The 21186-nt window shown below is 41.9% G+C and overlaps 1 protein-coding gene across 2 annotated transcripts; it reads right to left on the bottom strand.

Moving 5' to 3' along the window:
• Nucleotides 1-5525: 5525 nt before the first annotated feature.
• On the bottom strand, nt 5526-19039 carry NUDT4 (nudix hydrolase 4; the record flags this gene model as incomplete). Of its 2 annotated transcripts, none has more annotated exons than XM_079715257.1 (5): nt 5526-5728; nt 6021-6108; nt 7919-7963; nt 8753-8863; nt 18941-19039. In XM_079715257.1, 5 exons carry the CDS (start codon nt 19037-19039, stop codon nt 5526-5528), a joined length of 546 nt encoding a protein of 181 aa, XP_079571383.1. The 2 variants fall into 2 exon arrangements, with proteins under 2 accessions (XP_079571383.1, XP_079571384.1); XM_079715258.1 differs by having other exon boundaries at nt 6021-6105.
• Between the last annotated feature and the right edge of the window lie 2147 nt (nt 19040-21186).

The raw sequence follows: 21186 nt of genomic DNA, 5'->3' as shown, positions 1-21186 counted from the left end.
TTGATAAGTTATATACAGATTGGGTACTTATAAAACCCAGTTTTTTCATTTGAGATTATTGAACATTTTCACCTTGAAAATTTCTCAGAACGTTCACTTAAAAACTATACAGGATTTTATTTCTTTGGCTGCGCCTCTTGGCATGCAGGATCTTAGTTCCCCAACCAGGGATCGAACCCGTGCCCCCTGAAGTGGAAGTGCAGAATCTTAGCCACTGGACTGCTAGGGAAGTCCCTATACAGGATTTTAAAAAAAAATATGAAATCTGTACAGGCTCCTTTAAAAAATGTGACCTTAACAGGTAATGCTGTATTGTTTTTCAATTAGCACTATTGAAAGGACCTCCATCTGTGGCAGCACATTTCTTTGGTAGCTGTGTAGTGTTTATCAAGTAGATGACCATAATTTAACCCCCTAGTTTGTGCATTTAAATTGATGCCAGTTTTATAAATAATGCAATACACATCTTTGACCATATTTTGATTTTGCAACTTGTTGAAGTATTTTTGTTGACTAGATTCCCAGAAGTGGAATTGGTGAAAGGGTTATATGCGTTTAAAATTTTGATAGTTACTACTACTGTTGCTCTCAAAAAGGCCATACCAGTTTACTCTGCATCCTTAACCTGAATGCCATTTTTATGTCTGTATAATATTCCATTATATGGATATATTATTAGTTAACCATTACCCCTTTGGGCCTGGGCATTTTATTTCCATGTCTCGCCACTTTGATTGCCTAATCTTGGTAGGTACATCTGTGTCCACGTTCCTGGAGATTAGATTCCTAGTGTAGTAACTTGATTAAAATGTATTTTATTTCTTGATACACAGTAATGGCCAAATATTTTTTATTTCACTAATTTGACTAAGGAATGAATTTGAGTAAAAATTGAGAAAAGCTGTTAAGAATAATGGTGCTATTATAATGTCTGGCACTGGTGTTTAATAGAACCAGGAAATGGGATGTCCAGAGGGTAGTATTCCACATATTGGGAAGAGTAACTTTTGGGATCATAATTAGTTGAAATCGCATCAAAGTAGAGGAATTTAAGACTAGCTTCTGGGGACTTCCCTGGTGGCGCAGTGGTTAAGAATCCGCCTGCCAACTCAGGGGACACAGTTTCGACCCCTGGTCCAGGAAGATCCCACATGCAGCGCAGCAACTAAGCCCACGTGCCTAGAGCCTGGCTTACAAGAGAAGCCACCGCAGTGAGAAGCCCGTGCACTGCAATGAAGAGTAGCTTCTGCCTGCCGCAACTAGAGAAAGCCCGTGCACGGCAACAAAGACCCAACGCAACCAAAAATAAATAAATTTATTTTAAAAAAAAGGGGCTTCCCTGGTGGCGCAGTGGTTGAGAGTCTGCCTGCCGATGCAGGGGACACGGGTTCGTGCCCGCTCCGGGAGGATCCCACATGCCGCGGAGCAGCTGGGTCTGTGAGCCATGGCCACTGGGCCTGCGCGTCCGGAGCCTGTGCTCCGCAACGGGAGAGGCCACAACAGTGAGAGGCCCGCATACAGCAAAAAACAAAAACAAAAACAAACAAACAAAAGCTAGTTTCAGAGTAAATTAGGGTCTTTTGACATAATGCAATGCCAAGATGGCCCTTAGGAACCTTCTCATCTTACTGCTAGGATTTAGCCAATGGCACTAGTCAGGAAGGTATTAAAAATCAGGAAAGTAGCACCAGGGATGAGATCACTTTTCAACCTTTGTTCTACAATTCCATATAAAATGTATGTATAAAAGTATTTGATGGGGTTCACATTTTTATATAAAATTTTGCTTTTGAAGATGGTACCTGTGTCTTAAAAAAATAGATCTAACACCTTGAAAGGAATTTTCTGATGTATAAATAACTTAAATAATTACCACTCATCTCTACTTCACTAGAATATAAGATCCTTGAGGGTACAAACTTGTTCTGTTCTGTAGCTCTAATGCTAGGCATAAAGCAGATGCTGACTACTGTGCAGCTAATGGTAAACAGTTACATTAAGAATTTATGAAACAAGGTACTGGATGGAAACTTCAAGACAATCAGCTACACAGCAACGTTCCAGCTGTCACAAATCCATTACAAATTATACTTTAATAAACTCAACTAGTGTTTAGTCTGTGTAAGAGACATGTAGAGAATTCTTGTATTCCAACGTGAAGACATTAGAAAATGCCAAGTTTTCTCTTTTCCTCCAATTTAACAATCCTAATAAAAAACCAAGTGAGATTTGAGTAGAACTTTTATGTGAGGATTCTAAAGCTCAGCTTAGGTAAATAATATTTTGGGTAAATATAATGGCCTCACCAGTCACCCTTTTAAAACAGAGCTGTAATAATTAATATGGGGACTTCCCAGGTGGTCCAGTGGTTAAGACTCCACGCTCCCAATGCAGGGGGCCCGGGTTTGATGCCTGATCAGGGAACTAGAGCCCGCATCCAGGAACTGAAGATCCTGTAGGTGGCAACAAAGATACTGAGTACCGCAACTAAGACCCAGCGCAACCAAAATAAATATTAAAAAAAAAAAATAATGTGATGGTAGTGTAGAAAGTGTCTGCAACATAGTACAGCAAAATACAGAATAAGCCAAGAGCCCTTGAAAATTGTTAAAATAATTATAACACAAACCCCATTAGGAAAGGGGACTAGCAATAAATAAGACAACCACAGTGGCATGACCGGTGTCCAATAAGATGGAAAACATACATTAGGAGAGTAATGGCAACACCTTACTGGTGAGCTGTTCCTTTTAACTCAGTTCCACTAGTAAGGATCATAAAAGGGAAGTGTATAAATGAACTACTAAGAGATAATTATATGGCCACCCATGGGAAAACAGTAAAGTTGTTACTGTGGAATGCTAGACAAGTTTTCACTTGGACAGTGTTAAGATATGTTAAAAAAAAATTCATTCCCATTTTTTATTTGATGTTTCCAAATATAAAAAAAGTCAAGATTCTTACACCAATTATCTCAAATGAGACCATGCAAAGCAATTTAAAGTGTATACAACAATCATTCCCCCTTCAGTTTTGCTGCTTTATACAACTGTGTGATCAACAGAAAATTGAATGGCATGTGCCTGGTTGGAAAATTTCACCGGTTTACAAAAAAACAAACAAATGAACGAATAAAAACCCAACAACAAACATGCAAGATAGTTGCTACTTTGTGTCTGTGAATCAATTTACAAAGTTTTTAAAATTTAGGAGCCACACGGAACTGAAAATTTTAGCTGCCCAATTTTATCCAACTACCCCACAGAAAGCACAAATGACAGTCCCAACACTGTAAACTTTGGAGAGTTGAGATAGTAGACACTATTTGTTATCTATAGTAGATTCAACTGTTGAGTCTGCAAATGTAGGCTTTTTTCTCTTAACAGAAATAAATCTCCTTAGGGCCTTTCCTCTAATTTTGCTAGGCTGGGTTCCAAAAGAATAGCGAAGAACCCTTCATGTGAAATTTAAAGTGTGACGACTGAAATATTCTGATGCATTATACAAATTTTTGCTAGTTGCATAGTAAAGACAGGTGGTTTGCTAAATGGCACTGAAGAAAACCTAACCCAGTGGCACTACTTAGTCCAAATGTTTCTGACCAAAGAAAATTATACAACAATATTTATAGGCTCACTTTTAAGAAATGGCTGACATTAATACTGTACATATTTTACATGTCAAATACATAGTCCAAGGGTTTATAAAATAAGTTCATGCATTATTACTTCTAATAATATCATATACAAGATACCCAGCCCTCCCTCCAACCCCCAGTACTTCTGACAACATTTCAGGTGGACACAGTCTTATATACAAAAACAATCCAGTTTCTCTGCTGTGTTAAGTATATAATTTAAAGAAACTTCAGAGATCACTGAGAAAAAAACTCTTAGTCCATTGAAGATTGATACAAAGTGTCAATCTGTGGGATTTAAAATGTTTCCTTTTAAAAAAACACCCAGAATACATAAACTCTGTACAAAGAAAAATATAAAAATTCTGGATGATCATGTTTGATCACACTACATAATTTAGAATGAAATATCATTGGTTAAAAGTTTTTCTACTTCACTCATTCCTTTGACAGCATTAATTTGTGAACTAATATTTATATTTAGTTCAGCTGCATTTATGGCACAAGATCTCATTTTCAAAACAGTGGCACCAATTTCCCTTAAGTGTAACAGCACTCTATTTTTAGCAGCAATTATATTTTTAAAGGTTAACAATTTATAGAACAAATGTATAACTATGCTTATTTTCTACTTTATATTCCACCAGTTACAATTATTTACAAGAAGCTAACAAATGTCTACATATGGAATCATCTTTCACTTGCCCCACCTCATTTCTGACTTGGTCAGGGAAGTACAGGTGTTTCAGACAAGGTATTTATGTGTTTTAGATGGGATTCTTGGATTTAAGTGAATATAAAGACAAGTGTAAGACAAAGTAATTCTTAATTCAGGTATGTTCCAGTGCCCCAATATTTAGTTATATGATAAGTAGTACCTACTAACCAGCTGTAAAAGATGAGATGTTCTAAGGTGCCTTAACAATCTAGGTCTGTAACAGCTGAACAAGAAGGCCATTTACTCAATTGTGATGCAGTCAGCACTGACTGACATTTAAGGTGGTAACCAGCAAGTTTAACTGAAGAGATGTCACTAAATTAAAAAACTGGAAATATGTTTTTAAAAGCAATTTACATTGAGGGAAATATGGTTCTCATGTATTCTGTGTAAAGAGAGATTATGGATGAAAGGAATTGGCAATGGAGCACGCTAACTCAAATTCCATGAATACAGTTTTCGTGATGTTATGTACTACATGCATTTTGCTTACTGTACCCGCCTAACAATCACCAGCTCTACAGAGTTAAACTTTGTGTTAAAGGACTATTGAGTTTTAGGGGAATTGGCCATATCAGGTAGTTAGGGACATAATACCGGTTGTGAAAACTGAGACAAATGAGTTGACAAATTCCTGAAAACAGGGCCATATAGAAATAGTCCAAATCTGGAATCTATGAATCAAAATTGTGATCCTATGAAACAAGTTTTTGGGTTGATGGACTGCTTTAATATCAAGAATTACTGTCGTAAATGCCCACAACAGAAGGATTTGTTGAATATGTTAATATTGTGAATGAGAAACAATTTAAGGGAAAAATATACCCACGAATAAGCTGAACTGACAAAAACCACAGACTGACATCAAATGGACAAAAAACTGAAAAAAAAAATGCTGTGAAAATGCCAACCAAAATAATAAGGTGGGTGAGCTGGGGGCACAGTTAAGGCATCTAAAAAAAATTCCACATGGCTTTGGCTTATTAAAATATTTTACACTATTTTTTTTTTAAAAGAAGATTTGAAAGCATCTGAAAAACATGCAGATTATTTGAAAATCCTGCATGGCAAATTCAGACAGTTTGCAAGCGTCATTCAGATGTTTGCCAAGGATAATAAAGCCTCTGCCCACGAGACTGCACATGGTGGAAGAGGTCCTTCCAATTCTCTCTATCTTACACTAGACGGCAGCCCAGAGGTCTGTGCAGCAGTTACAAACAGGGTGTTACTATCTGGAAGGGAAGGGACTGTGGAATTTCCATTGGTTGGAGAACAACCCAGCTTTAGTTTTTCCAGGTACTCGGCATGTACAGGCTTATGACACTGGAGAACTTTGATGGCATCTTCTACTTTGAACCACTCTCTCTTTCTTCCTAAAAAACAGTATGAAATTGGTTACTAAAAATAAAAAATAATGAGGTCAATTTTAAAAAGCTATACGCTATTAACAATGCCCCCTCAACTGTCTCCACAAATAATGACTATGTTTTTGGGAATGGCTTAGACAACAATATATTGGGGAACAATTTTAAGATAATTCAAATTTGGAGATGTATACTGATCTTCTCTAAAAAGTAACCCCAAATAATTTAGGGTGAAAACTGAATACACATATGTAGTATTTGAATTAAGAGAATTCAGATAGCAAAAGGAAAGGGAATTTACCTATATTAACAGAATCTTCCCAGTCTTCTAATATTTCAGTGACAGTAAGAACATAAACATATGTTCTGTGCTTTCGGTCCTGGTTCTGCTTGAATATAAAAGAAAAGCATGTTAATCTACAAGAGCTAGCCATATACACATTTTCGAGTGAAAAATTCAGTGTGGCATACATTAGCATAGTCTATTTGCCAACATAGGCAAGTATACTCAGTCATATAACCCAGCATAAAAGTGAGTTTATATGAGACAAAACATTTAAAATGGTGAAATTAGCTCCCAATACTAAACTTTTAGCACTCTGATTTCTGTCCATTAGACAATTTTCATAAAGAAAATCTTAAGATTGGAATGGAATCTATATTAAAAGAACTGCATTCCTGTCATCTTTATCCTAGGTCCTATTCCTGTGGGCTAATCCCAACAGTCTTTTGTGACAATGGAAACTGCTTCCTTTAGGACCTCTGTAGAAGAGCAAATAGCCCCAGCTCCTTTAGAACATGCCTCTCAGAGGGTCACAAGATGCATACAGAGCACAGCCCTATTAACCTAGACCAGGGCCTCTCAACCTTGACCATCTACTTCATCACCCAGGATGAAAATTTTTTTTCAGAGACACTGATTCAGTGAGTCTGAGAGGAGGCCTAAGTATTTAAAAGCTTCCAGGTGAACTTTGCACAGCAAAGGTTGAGAATAATAGGATAGTATAGAATAATAGGATAGTCCATTTCTGGAATGTTATATTGATATTTTAATCCTATATGCCCAAACTCAATTTTTAACCATATTAAAACTGCTGCCTAGCCTTGTCTCTAGGTTCAAAATTAAACCCAAGTTGGCCTTAAGATGAAGGGGCTCATCTTCATCTTGATTAAAGTTAGCCTTGTTTGCTATAGTCTAAGACTTTAGATAATTGACCTATTTTTTTCCTACCACAAATCACCTGAGTAATCCACTCATTCAGTGTCTTATGTCTTTGAGAATGAAAGAAAACCCGCAATATGTTTTCCAGTTTAACCAGGAGATGGTGCTATTTAACTGGGTAAAGCAAGTGCTGAATTCTGCAAAATTTTGAATAGTACCTTAAGAACTTTATTCTTAACAATTACTGTATTCTGGAAGTCATCAATTCTATCAAGTGCTGTACAATCAGAATTTTTTCTGAATCCCTGTAAAAGGCTTAAAATTAAAATCTGTAGGGACTGTATTTACATAGTCCTACCAGCAGGACTAAGCTAACACTTAAATAGTATCTTGGGGGAAAAAAAAGTCACAATGTGTCTGATATACCATGTACCTAGGTCTGAATTTTGGATGAAAATATATTTGAGAACAGCTTGGGTCTCATTTCTCCCCACCTTCCATAGAGTACCTGTCACTTCCAAATTTCCTCTCCACAAATTCCATTCTGACTTCAGTCATAACAAATTATACAAGAAAATTCTACGTTTCCAGTATCTAGTCTGTGTATCTGAGTTATGCATCCTCATGGTGTCCTTTCAGGATAAAGTCATTATGTATATCACCCAATGTTACATGCTGAAGGCAAAGGGTACATTTCAAGACAGTATCCATGAGAGACCTAAGCCCTTAGGTGATATTGAGGATATCACCTCCTAAAAAGTCTATACCTAAACTGTATACAGTGAACCAAGAGGTAAGTCTGTCATATCAGCCCCACTGTACTGTCATATAAAACAAATTACCACTGTAATAATGCTGTATAAAATTAATGGTATATGAAAGTTAAGCAGCTTGTACTTCCCTCCCTCCTAATCCTTATGACTTGCTTGCCTACTGATAGTTTTAGATGAATGTCTAGTTCAGGCTGCTGGCCTGTTAGGAAGGAAGAAGTCATTAATTCTATCATCAGCAAGATGAGGATTACTTTTGTAACTCACCTCAAATATGCCCAGGAGTCTGCCCAATTTTCCTTTGACTCCAGCCTATTAAAAAAAGATGAAATGTAAAATTTTTACCTCTACATAACAAAATTTATATGCAAGTTATTTTCTTTCTATGTGTTACACTTCCACTGCACAGTCCTGCTCCTTTTACCTAGTACTGTGACACTGGAACTTCACTGTGTGCCCCATTCAAACCCATACTGCAAAGTAACAAACTGGCACATGCTGTCTCCTAGAGGACGCTCATCCCTTAAGACCCGTCTCTAGAAAACCTTTCCAATTATGCATCAACACCCAATGAGAGCCTTACCATTCACTTCTCATTTATGCCCTAAATGCTGTTCAAGTTTTTATGGCACTTGATCTATGCAGTTTTGCCCCTGAGTAAAGCAAGCTCTATCTCTCATCAGGTGTGAGAAGACAGGCAGGCCAAGTGTGCTTCTGTGCACGTGTGCCCCCTTATTTTACTGAACTTTAAGAAAAAGCCAGTAAAATAAAAGCAACTGGCTTTTTTATTCATTTGAAAAGGAATTGTAGCATATGAGGAATGTCTCTGTACATTTTTGCTCAGTTAATACAAATCTTGCCCTGGGGCAAGGCCATCATGTTATATGTTGATCACCAATCAGACTTACTGTCTATTTTTACCAGGTAGAAAAAAAAATCTGCTTAGCAAAGCACTAGCTGTAGTTACATGCTTTAAAATGTTGAATTAGACAACCAAACAGCACCTGTGGGATCTGCCTGTCTTCTTGTCTTCTCCCCGGTGTACACAGCAAAGTGCCTTGTTTGTGAATCTCACCCAGAACGTGCTACTCTTCATCTTACCTCTTCATAAACCTCCCTCACGGCAGCACCGCCAGGCTCCTCCTCGGGCTCCATTCCTCCTCCTGGGACAATCCATTGATCTGGGTACCGACTGCTGCTCACCAACAGCACCTGCAAGATCGACCATAATTGTAAACTCCAGCCCCAGAAGCACTATGGACATTCACATTCATTTTCCCATGCGACAACAGCAGAGGTGGGCAATTTCAACAGAAACTGTATGACCCACAAAGCCTAAAACACTGTTTGGCCTTTACAAGAAACTCGGCAAATCTGGGTCAAGAACAGCATTAAGATTGAAATGTGCACAAACAAACAAAAACAAACACTCTATTATCACAGAGTAGTATCCTATTAGTTCACTTTTTAATGGTATCTGAAACAGGAAATATATATTCATCCTATAAGTGAAAATTTGTGTGCTAGGTTGGGTTGGAGTTCACCGAAGTTGGGGGTGGGGTGGGGAAAGGCTATGATAAATAACCAAATAATGTTCATGAAGGTAACATCTTGACCAACTTGAACAAAAATGTCTGCAAAATTACCTTAGTATATTGCCTTCAAGTAAATGCAAAGAATTCTCACCAGAAGTTAATCAACTGAGAGCAAAGCTTGATCCCCGATGCGGGTTCTGGTTTTCTGACACTGTGCCAGCTGTCTGCCCGGCTTCCTCCCTACCGCCAGAGGAACGGACGGCCCTCAGGAGTTCACAGCCAGCCCAGAATTCACCTACTTGAGTAAGTTGCCAGAACTCAATCTTCCCCAAATGGAAAGTTCCCGGCCGACAGCAGTAGTTTAGCAAGTCCCACCTTTCCCCCAAACCTCTAAAACAGGGTTGGAAGATGAGGGAACACCTGTTCAGGTGCACAACCCCCCTCAACTTGAAAAAAAAGCAGCACACCTTTGCCTACGGACGCACCATCACCACAGAGCAGTGGATCAACTAATGCTCCAGTGATCTGAGCTCCATTTCTCTCATTCTTGATCTGGATAGGACTCTGCTGCTCCTACCAGCATCACTCCTCCAAGTATATAACTGGCAGAACAGGGCCAAGTCCAGAGAAAGCACCGTAAATTAACACAACAGGTGATATAGCCTTAGCTAAAGTACTAATGGCTGACACTGAGGGAACCACCAAGTCCAAATACAGCAATTTTGGTAAAGTAAAATGTAAGACAGCCTTAAATTTGAGCTTTCTTAAGTATTAGCAAATAGGGCTTATGTATCAAAATTAGAAACTAAAGAGCCAGAGTAAACAAATCTAGCAAGAACTAGAAAGCACAGGTTTCAACTTGAAGATGTTTATAACTCTACTAATCATAAACAAGATGTGTTTCATTCCTTGATGCACATGGCGATGGGTACCAGTGTCGTCCTCTGTAAAAAGAAGTAACTATCCTTTCAAGACTGTTGAGTGTTAGTATTAAATACCTTAGATCCTAGACTAAATACGCACTGTTGGCCATTACTAGCTCTTCTGCTTTCCCACCAATTGAGTTGAATTAGCCTATCAAGACAAGCTTGTTGGGACGTCCCTGGTGGCGCAGTGGTTAAGAATCCACTTGCCAATGCAAGGGACACGGGTTCGATCCCAGTCTGGGAAGATCCCACATACCACGGAGCAACTAAGCCCGTGTGCCACAGATACTGAGCCTGTGCTCTAGAGGCCGCGAGCCATAACTACTGGGCCTGCAAACCACAGCTACTGAAGCCCGTGTGCCTAGAGCCCGTGCTCTGCAACAAGAGAAGCCACCGCAATGAGAAGCCAGCACACAGCAACAAAGAGTAACTCCTGCCCTCCACAACTAGAGAAAGCCTGAGCGCCACAAAGACCCAACCCAGCAAAAAATCAATTAATTAAAAAAAAAAGATAAGCTTGCTCCCCAAATTTTGCCAGTTGTACTTGTTTTTATAATTACTGAGAGTTAATGACAAATGACAGCAAGAAGGAATTATCAAAAAAGGGTCTGCAAAGATTCATTAAAAATGTGTTATTAAAAATTGTTATCAAGGACTTCTCTGGTGATGCAGTGGTTAAGAATCTGCCTGCCAGTGCAGGGGACACGGGTTCGAGCCCTGGTCCGGGAAGATCCCACATGCCGTGGAACAAGTAAGCCTGTGAGCGACAACTACTGAGCCCGCGTGCCACAACTACTGAAGCCTGCGAGCCACAACTATTGAGCCCACAAGCCACAACCACTGAGCCCGCGTGCTACAACTACTGAAGCCTGCACACCTAGAGCCCATGCTCCGCAAGAGAAGCTACCGCAACGAGAAGCCCGCACACAGCACGCAGAGTAGCCCTCGCTTGCTGAAACTAGAGAAAGCCCGCATGCAGCAACGAAGACCCAACACAGCCAAAAATAAATAATAAAAATAAATAAAATTTTAAAATTGCTATCAAATTAAGTATGGATGAGATACTAAAAAAAGACTAAAAGAAGGAAATTTTTAAAATCCAGAAAGTTAAAATTCTACTCTGTACAAAGTGAACTGCAAATCAGATTTCACCTTTGTATTTTATTCAAAAACGAGACTTGCCAAGAATCTATGGTATTCAAAGACTTTGACTCTATTATCAAGACTGGCAAATGAATGTAAGTTTTTAAGTTAAAACAAAAATGTTTAAGGTACTGAAGTGTTATATCTTACATCAAGGGAAAAGTAAATGGTAACCATCAGTCCTGACCACAGAGTTGGAAGCCTCTTTTCCTGGTTACTAGGTGTGAGTTAGGGATAATCTGGTTTCTATTATCCGAACAAAATTCTTACTACACAATGCTATGCTCTCTAAGCAACCCCCTTGATTACCTTCATAATGGAACAGGACAATGCAGGTGGCTAGCCACCAGAAAAGTACATCTTCATTTAGTAAATAGGGAGTTTCAAAACCATCAATATTTATAATGTTTGAGTTCTGAAAAAATGAAATTCAGTGTCATATATCTAGGTCAATGACCATTATGTTCCTATCTGACCAAGACAGTCTTTAAGAACTAAATTACATAAGGTTAATAATGTTGAAAAACAATTAGTACAGCCTGTGCCTGTTTTTGAACTAACACTTAAGCTTCCGATTTAAAACCAAATCTTTATCCATCTACAGGATATCACTATCATATGACTAAGCTTCTCTTCCAAATGATTTAGCTGAAATCAAGAACTTATGATGCTGCAAGAGTCTCTTGACATTCCAAAGTGATGAAATTCGATTAAACCATTAACTTCAAATGTATCTTTTCAAAAAATGGTCAATGTAAAATGAGTAATACCTAACGTACACCATCTAAATGTTTAGATGCTCAGCATCTAAACAACTAACTTAAGAGATCTGATAACGAGCCTTTGGTGATGGTACAGATTTGGAAACCAGTATGTTATTAAGTACTTGCCTACTGGTCCTGAGTACTTTATTTGGAGTTCAAATGAGGTCAAGGCTACATGGGGGGTGGGGCGGGGAGGAAGATGGTGATTAAGAAAGAGGCAAGAACTGAGGGATATACTCCATAGACAAGAATAAACAGAATTATGGCAGAGGTCTGCCAGGGTGGCAGAAACAAGGACAATTAAAACCCCTTCTACACACTGGAAGAATCGAAACCTATAGAACCATATCACAAAGCATTATTATTCAATACCTCCCTCTCACCCCCTGCAAAGCCATCTAAACATTCTATAACATCCCCAATGTACTAGATCTATAATGTAGCTTTAGCATGCTAACTAATGCTCTAAGAATGGTGTTACTAAAAACAAACAAAAACTTCTAGAGAAAAGGGTTCTCAGACTACCCACTTTCATCTACACTTTGTCTCAAAATAATGCTTATCACAATTTTTAAATTCTATGGTTGCATTAACCTTTACAAACTTCTCCTTTCTTCCCTCAGACTACCAAAAAGAATCCATAATTTTACAGGCTCCAAAATCCTAGGTTGACTCTTAGACGTCTGTGATGCAAAATCTGCGAGAAAGTGGTGAAATTTGCTGGAGGTTAAAACAATCTACACTGTAAGGAAGTGAGAAAGAGTGAAGGGAGTGGGGATAAGGTGTAAAAGACAAAAGGACTGAGCATACAGAGCAGTTGCTATGAAGTAAGTCTACTGATATTTGCCACTAAACATATATACGGATATGAAAATATTTATACTTATATATTACCGTTATTTATTAAGGAAATGACCAATGCTTAAAAAGAAAAAAAAGAACGGCATTACTGAAGTAACAAAAGATAGGTTACAAAAGCTTATTCAGTAAGAGGATATATCAACAGCTGACAGATCCACACATGGTCATTCACAGGTTTTAAATTCCCTTTCAACTACTTTTCTAGGCATATAAGATTTTATGCATCCAACAAGTTGACAGTCTGTCACCACATTAGTGACAAGATGACAAAGATGAAAGTAGACATTTTAACCTTCCAGATAAGCCAGAGCTGAGACCAAAGGAAAGATTTATAAAAAGGAGGCTAGTCCACCCACCAAGTTGCAGTGTTGGACTTGAATCACAATCAAACCCCAAAGCCAATGGCATTAGAGTGGTGAAAAGTGAAGACACTTCTTCCCCTGATTCAACCTGACCACCTTCATATCAGCATTCCTCCTACTATACTATCAGACCTTACCCCTCTTCATGTACTGGGCAATTATCAGAATAAAACACTATTCCCCTGGCATTGTTGAGTAGTCATTTCTCACATTTGTCTTTTTCTTAGATACCTAATGTTTTAAGATTTGGAACGGAAGTATTCCTCACTTTTAGTAGCAACAGTATAGTGATAGTGGTCCACTTGGAACCAATCCTGAGTCTTGCTGGACAAAGCTTTGTCTGTGAATTGGAATAACCTATAATATAGATTCTATACCCTATATTGCCCAAGTCCTCCTCACTGGGGATGTGTAAAAGTGTGTAAACTAGAAAACGCTGTTCAACGTCTATATAATGCAGTCATGCCCTCAGAGGCTGGAGGTACATGGGGTTGTTAGTTCCCTACATCAAGGGGCCCCAAATTGCCCTTCGTGTTTCAGCTTTTACCCTCAGGACCGCTCTGGGTCGTGGCCTGCTACCACGAACAACTAGTCACTACAAACTACTGCTTCTTTCCTAGAAAAAACAGAGCTATCCAGAGAACCCCTCAAGTGATGCCTAAATCTAAGGATGAAGAAGTTTATTTTGTGAATTGTAGCTATTTAGAAGCTGTTTTGGGGTTGTTGTTCTTTCTTCCCACATTATCATGAATAAGGATCGCATGAATGGTTAAAACTAGCTCTACCGTACTTAACTGTTTTATAGGCATTTAGCCAAAATTAGGCCCACAGCATATTAGGAACACCTACTACACACATACACGTTTTAAAAGATAGTAAGTTACAACAATAGTTATTATATCCACTAACCACTACCAACTGCTATTACTAAGCAAACTAGTACTACTTTTTTGGACTATAGAGGCAGAGTGCTATAAGAAGATCAGAAATAACAGCACACTGTGTTGAAAATGTGTTTAACCCAAATTAGATTATATGGATTGGTAGATAATGGTAAGTTGGGTTGACCATGACTTTTTCTCCTAGCATGTTAATGTTTTGAAGTGATGAGGTAAACTTTTACAAAATTAGAGAAAGCCTTGGCGATAAACCAAAATCACAAGAATAAAACCAGATGTGAATCGTACAGAAGTGCCTTCCCTTGAAGGAAGTGGCTGGCTGAGTAGGCGAAGTAGCGCCTCTCTAGGTCTGGGAGAATTGCAGGCACAGATGAAGAGGGCTGGTGACATTTCCCTGGATTTAGAAAAGGCTACCTTTGGATAGTTAATTCTCATGAAAGTGGTTTCCATTTGAAGTATCTTCAAGGACTTAAATCTCTGAGGAAGTAAGAGTCCCAGAATATATGTCTGAAAAGGACTGTTGATCCTAGGGGTTAAAATGCTAGTAGAGAGAAGTATTAATATTAGTTTTTGTTTATGAGAACTCTGGTTTTAGAGTTCCATAGGTTTTGAGACTCTACTCTTCCCAGCAAGTCTTAGTTTTAGTGCATGATTTTGTAGAATGCAGCCCCTGGCTCAGGGAGCTTAAAAGTTAACTGGGGGCTTCCCTGGTGGAGCAGTGGTTGAAAGTCTGCCTGCCGATGCAGGGGACACGGGTTCGTGCCCCGGTCCGGGAAGATCCCACATGCCGCAGAGCGGCTGGGCCCGTGAGCCATGGCCGCTGAGCCTGCGCGTCCGGAGCCTGTGCTCCGCAACGGGAGAGGCCACAACAGTGAGAGGCCCGCGTACCGCAAAAAAAAAAAAAAAAAAAAAGTTAATTGGAACAAAAAGTCCAAATGGAAGTTCTTAAGACTCTTTGTCTATGTTTCCCACTTGCAACTGTGCCTGGATTCCACCCAGGATCAAGTCATTTCTATTTCTCTCTTTAGAATTCTAGCCTATTTTGCTGCCAGATCATCCTCAAACTTGAATACATCTAAAATCAAAATATTCCTTGTCCAAAAGTAAGAGTTCCTTTCTTGTCTAGCAACTCCTTAACCTTACATTTAAGGTGCTCTTTGTTTTTCAGCCATTATTTGTTCTATGCTATCCTAAGCTGCAGCTTAACTAGACCACAGCCCCAAGTCTTGCTCTGTTTGTGACGCTTGGTTCTTCCCTTCCCACTCACTGAAATCCAACTCCAAATGACTCACGTTGAATCTTAACCCTGGAGTACCTGATGGTACTTTTAACCTTATTTTATTTCCTTTTTATCAGTTATTTGTCTAACCTCCTGCTGTAGAGCACGTTCCTTACGAGGTGACACTTTTCATCTTTGCATCAAGTATGTTCAATGGAATCCATTTCGGGTTACCTTTTGTGAATGGATTGTTCACTTTCACTGCACAAGCAGAGTATCCCAGCTACTCTATGGAACACTTACTTGTTGCCTTGACTGGAAGCCCAACTGTCAAAAGTAAGGGTGGTTCCCTAGAGAAATAACTAGCTGGAGAGAGGATCAAGTGAACATGAGATTTAGAAAAAAAGGGGCTCAAAATGATCTGCCAGCTTCTGTGACCTCGAGACAAGTTACTTCTGCTGCCTAATTTCTTCCTATACAAATGCTAATACTTATTATTTAGCTCACAGGGCAGAAAGAGATACAATGGGAAAATACATAAAACCACACCCAAAAGAATAAACACCCCTGATGTTAGAACATCTTTCCTTCCTACAATAACCTATTCTAAAGTGAGGTCTATCAGTGGTTGAGGGTCCGCCTGCCGATGCAGGGGACACGGATTCGTGCCCCGGTCCGGGAAGATCCCACATGCTGCGGAGGGGGCTGGGCCCGTGAGCCATGGCCGCTGAGCCTGCGCGTCCGGAGCCTGTGCTCCGCAACGGGAGAGGCTACAACAGTGAGAGGCCCGCGTACCGCGAGCGAAAGAAAGAAAGAAAAGAAAGAAAGAAAGAAAAGAAAAGAAAAGAAAGAAAGAAAGAAAAGAAAAGAAAAGAAAGAAAGAAAGAAAGAAAAATTAAAAAAAAAGTAAGGTCTACTGAGAACCCCTTCAGTACTGAGAGCCAGACTAGAACACTGCATAGCTTTTGAGGGTCAAACGGCAATTACTATTTTATTTCAACTTACATTCTATAAACACAACTACAGAAATGAAGATCTAAACCAGACATTAAAGTTGGCTGTGCATTATTTAGAGAATTCCAGAGTCTTCCCTCAGAGCATATTCTCTAACAAACCGATTCACTTGGTTTCACAACCTCCAGGTTGTTAAAGTTTTATGCAATGAACTTATCTACTAAATTCTCCAAATCTTGCTATTTACTTCATTTTATAATGGCACTGGTCTCTCGAGTTGACCAGAGGCTAGGAATTTAGCATTTATTACAGTAGAAACAATTTCAAAGCACAAAAACAACTCATTTATTTGCTAAGGATAACTTCTGAAGCTCTCCGCAGACTGTGCTTTACCATTCACACAATACAGATCATTTCAATTTCCTCCCATTTCCCATATCTTCCCCTGGGAACTTTTGTTTTTACAAAGCCTGAATTCCAAGTTCACGTTATGGCAAGACTTCAAAGTCACTACTTTCGCAGTCTTCCAAGCTCAGTCTCACAAAATCTCACTCATTCAAGCAAATCTCGTGTGCCCAGTCGCTAGGGGCTGAGCCCTGTGCTAAGAGCTCAGCATCAGGAGTAGGGACCCGATGCTGAATTCCGACTCTACCACTTCCTAATTACGTCATTTTGGGCAAAGTGCTTATGCTCTGCAACTGTCTCCTCACCTATAAACCTGCACTAGGAGGATTAAATGTAACAAACTTAAAGGTCTTCAGGCAGTGCCCAGCACCTAGTAAGCACCCAACTAAGAAAATAATTACACAATACGGAGCCAATCAGGTAAGATTCTTTTTTTTTTTTTTTTTTTGCGGTTAGGCGGGCCTCTCACTGTTGTGGCCTCCCCCCCTGCGGAGCACAGGCTCCGGAGCACAGGCTCAGTGGCCATGGCTCACGGGCCCAGCCGCTCCGCGGCATGTGGGATCCCCCCAGACCGGGGCACGAACCCGCGTCCCCCGCATCGGCAGGCGGACTCCCAACCACTGCGCCACCAGGGAAGCCCCAGGTAAGATTCTTGACCTATCTTGATCACTTCTGGCTACTGTATTATTTTATATTCAAAGTTTGCTTTGTCCTAACATGGTCCTTCCCTCAAGGACCTTCTAATCTTTTTAACAGAATGCACTTAAAGCTTGTTGACTTTGTAAATGCTAAAAACCTTTCCCCCTCTACTTTCTGGCTCTCCTAAATAGGCCCAGTTCAAAGACACCAATTTCCCTTGAAAACTCCTTTGGAATTTAAGTTTAACCACTTAGAGACCCCCAACTGAGCACCGGATCAGCACTAAAGGGCTTGGTTTCTTTTCAAAAAATAAAGGCAAGACAAGAGTTTGAAGAGCACCATTCTGAGGCACTTTGATCTTTGTTAGCATAGTAAGAACAACTAAGCCACTGAGAGTACGCTATGTCATACTCACCCTAACTACAGGGACTGGCAATAAGGAAGCCATTAAATTCCCGTCTCCAGCTTTACCCTGTAATTTTATTGGACATAATTGGTTATGGAAGTAGAACTCAGAATGTTAATGCTTTCCCTGTCTAACCATTTTAGAAGTGGCAATGCTAAAAGATTTTCATCGGCTACCAATCGACTATTATTGCTCTATGGAAATTTAAAGCAGTGAACCATTTTTAAATTAAATAAATGTAACAAATAAATAAAAACTGTTCTCCAGGAAAACCTCTACGGCCTCACTATCAACCCAATGCTGATGGGTGAATTACAGAAGACTGACTGCTGCTTCCTCTTAGAACAAGACTGCCTCTCTCCAGACGTCAAGCCAAACATAGCAAAGAAGCTCTGATAAATATGCAGAGTGCTAGAGATTACTGTCTGAAAATGGCAACTCTGCCCAACTCTAGTCCATCTTCTCCCTTCTGGTGTGACTCCACATTTTTCACTACCCATCATTCTATAGCCAGAAAACTTTCCAAGAGTAGGCCTTGTTTAAAAAAAAAAATCAAGTATAAATATGCCAAGTGCTTGTAAGTTAAAGGATCCACTTGAAAGTGGAAATGACAGAACTAGATCGAACGAGTTTTTATTTTAAAGCACGGGGACTGGATATTCCATAATCATGCCTTCATTTATCTGAAACCGCAAACTGCTGTAACGGGAGGAAAATGTAACAGAGGCAGAAGGGCTTGGGCTGCAACACTCACGCCATTGCTACCCTCCCTGTTACAACTCAAGGTTTTATCTCGCTTCACGCTCAGTTCGCAGGTTAAAGTGGTAACTCCCCCTAGGCGGGACCTAGACGGCCCGGGACCTTTCCGGGGGCCAGGAGGTGTCTCGGCCTCCGGTCCTAACCACGACCCAGTGGGAGAGCATAGGGCTGGGCGAGCCCCTTTGTTTCCACAATCAACCCAGAGAAAGGAAGGAAGGAGGGAGGGAGGGCGGGAGAGAAGGAAGGAGTGGGCTAATCCCTTCCAGTCCTGGGGCCAGACGGAGGGTCGGCTGGGAAGGGGATGCAGAAAGGGAAGGGCAAGGGCAAGGACCCTCCTACTCCGGCCAGCACGAACACCCACCCCAACCCCGCCCCGGCGCCCCCGAGGAGGGCACCGAGCGCGCCGACCGCCCTCACCTCGTCCTCCTGCTCGCTCCGGAAGCACAGGCACGCAGCCCGCTTCTTGAAGCCCTCGCGGTCATAGGTCCGCGTCTGGTTGGGCTTGAACTTCATCATAGAGGCGGGCTCTTGCTGCCGCTGCTGCTCCGGCCGCCGCCGCGGGGGCCTGGCCGCCGCCACCCAGCCGGGGAGTGGGGGCGAGGGCGAGTCGGGGAGCAAGAAGGCGAGGCGGCGGCGCGGGGAAGGGCAGCGAGGCCGGGTCAGTCCCGGAGCCGGCGGCCGTTCCGACGCGGTGCAGGGCGCGAGCGCCGGTCACTGGAGCCCGGGTGCCGGGGAGGAAGCGCCGCCTCTTCCCGGGCGTCCGCCGCTCTCCATGGAGCCCGCCGCCCGCTCCCCTCCGCTCTCTCCTGCTGCTGCAGCCGCCGCCACCGCCGCCGCCGCCGCCGCCGCCGCCGGAGAAAGAGCGAGGCTCGAGGATCGCGCCACGAGGAGACAGCGGCAGGAACTGGCGCCGACTGGGCAGCAGCGCCGCGGCAGCTTCGCACCGCCCCCTCCGCCGTATTTAAGGGGACCGCGCACGCCCCGCCCCCAGGCGCACCGCCCTGCGCGCGCCTCCGTGCCTGCGTGCCGAGACGGCTGCGGCGGGGGAGGGGCGGCGGGGACGGGGCTTCGGCCTTCAGGCTGCTGGATTTCGGCGGCGCCGGAGGGTTGGAGCTCCAGCTCGGCGTGGGAGGACCGGGCTCCAAAATGCCAGCGAAGGGACAGAGAGAAGCAAAGACCCTTACCTCCCTATGTATAAATCCCGTTATTTTCCCTGTGAGGGTCTTAAATAGCCTCTCCGCGAGAGGGGTTCTAACCACATACCTCCTCAGAAAAGTCGCTCCCTGGTCAGAAAATGCCTGGCGGCGTCGCCGCGATGGCAGTCTCCGCAGTGACTGTGTACGCGTCCAGAGAGCGTCTGTCAAGTGCGGGGACAGAAGAGAGTGGAGGCCTGGAAAGGTGAAGACGTTGGTTAAGAGGTTTTACTGTTTTTGTTTTGCAGGGGAAGGGAGAAGGCAGATTTCCTTTTTGTTTTTCAGTCTTTGGTTGGGGGTAGCGTCGCTTGTATTCTCTCAAGAGTCAACTCAAGCTTAAACGTTTGTTTAAAGCCCTGGATAACGTCTCTCACTTTGTCCCACCCTCCAGAATGCATTCATTAATGCCGGCAATGGCTAATATCTCCTAAGTGTATCTCATGCTTAGTTAACAGGCACCGACAGGTGCTGGGGTCACAACGCTAAATAGAGTGGAATGTCTGCTCTCTAGGGGAGTACAGTCTCTCGGGGACTTGGGACAAACAACTTTTACGTTTTCATGCAAGCGCCAAGGTGGGAGCCAGGAGGCCTGTCTTAGTGTTAAGGAAGGTGGTAAGGAAGCTCAGGGGAGACCCTCACCCCCTCCGTCCTGTCCTGTCCACAGAGCCCGGGCCGCTTAGGTCCAGCCCCATTTGACAGTTCAGTCTTCATTCCTGGAGGGCCTACTGAGTGCCAGGCGCTGGCATCTAAAACCAGCCCCTGCCGTGCCAGGAACCTAGGCACCTGAGAGCAGACAGTCAATCACACAAGTACGTGTGAAACTACAAATGTGACAAGGTCTCAGGTGGTAGAGGGTTTAATGGGGAGATTTGACCAGATCTGCAAGTCAGAGAAGGCAGCAGGGCAGGAGCTGAGGTTGAAGGAGGAGCTAAGTAGACTGGGAGCCTGGTGCAGTTTTAAGGCTGGGGGAACTGGGACTTACGCAAAGTCCAGAGGGGGAGGGAGTGAGGAGAGTTTGTAGAAATGAAAGAAAAAGGCCAGTGTGCCTGCACCACGGGTGTGGGGAGGTGGGTTCCATCTCTGGCCCAGGGAACTGTGGGGGCTGACTGTTGAGAGCCTGGGGGCCCTTGGAGAGCTCAAAGTGGGCATTGGTCTTCTTTTTCTAGGCTCTGACCTCCTTTAGGTTAAGGACTGTTGCATCTAACTCATCTTCTTGCATCAGGTGCAAGTTTGTACAATGACTTAATGTTGAATAAGTGATTTAAGAAATGAGATTTTTACCAAGGTACAATTGGAAACCTTATCAAGTCTGTGCAGAGACATTTTCTAAGCCTTAGCTTTCTTAAAGAAACCACTTGAAGTTTATTTCCAGATAGAGCACGGCTAGCTAGGGACCCCAGTACAGCTAATATGCAAATATTATTTTTAGATAATTGGCTCAAATTGATAAAGTGATAGTCTCACTCTATG

This window comes from Hyperoodon ampullatus, assembly GCF_949752795.1.
Source record: "Hyperoodon ampullatus genome assembly, chromosome: 11".
NCBI lineage: Eukaryota > Metazoa > Chordata > Mammalia > Artiodactyla > Ziphiidae > Hyperoodon > Hyperoodon ampullatus.
Note: the sequence above shows the minus strand (reverse complement) of the source record. Positions and strands in the feature narration are given on the sequence as shown.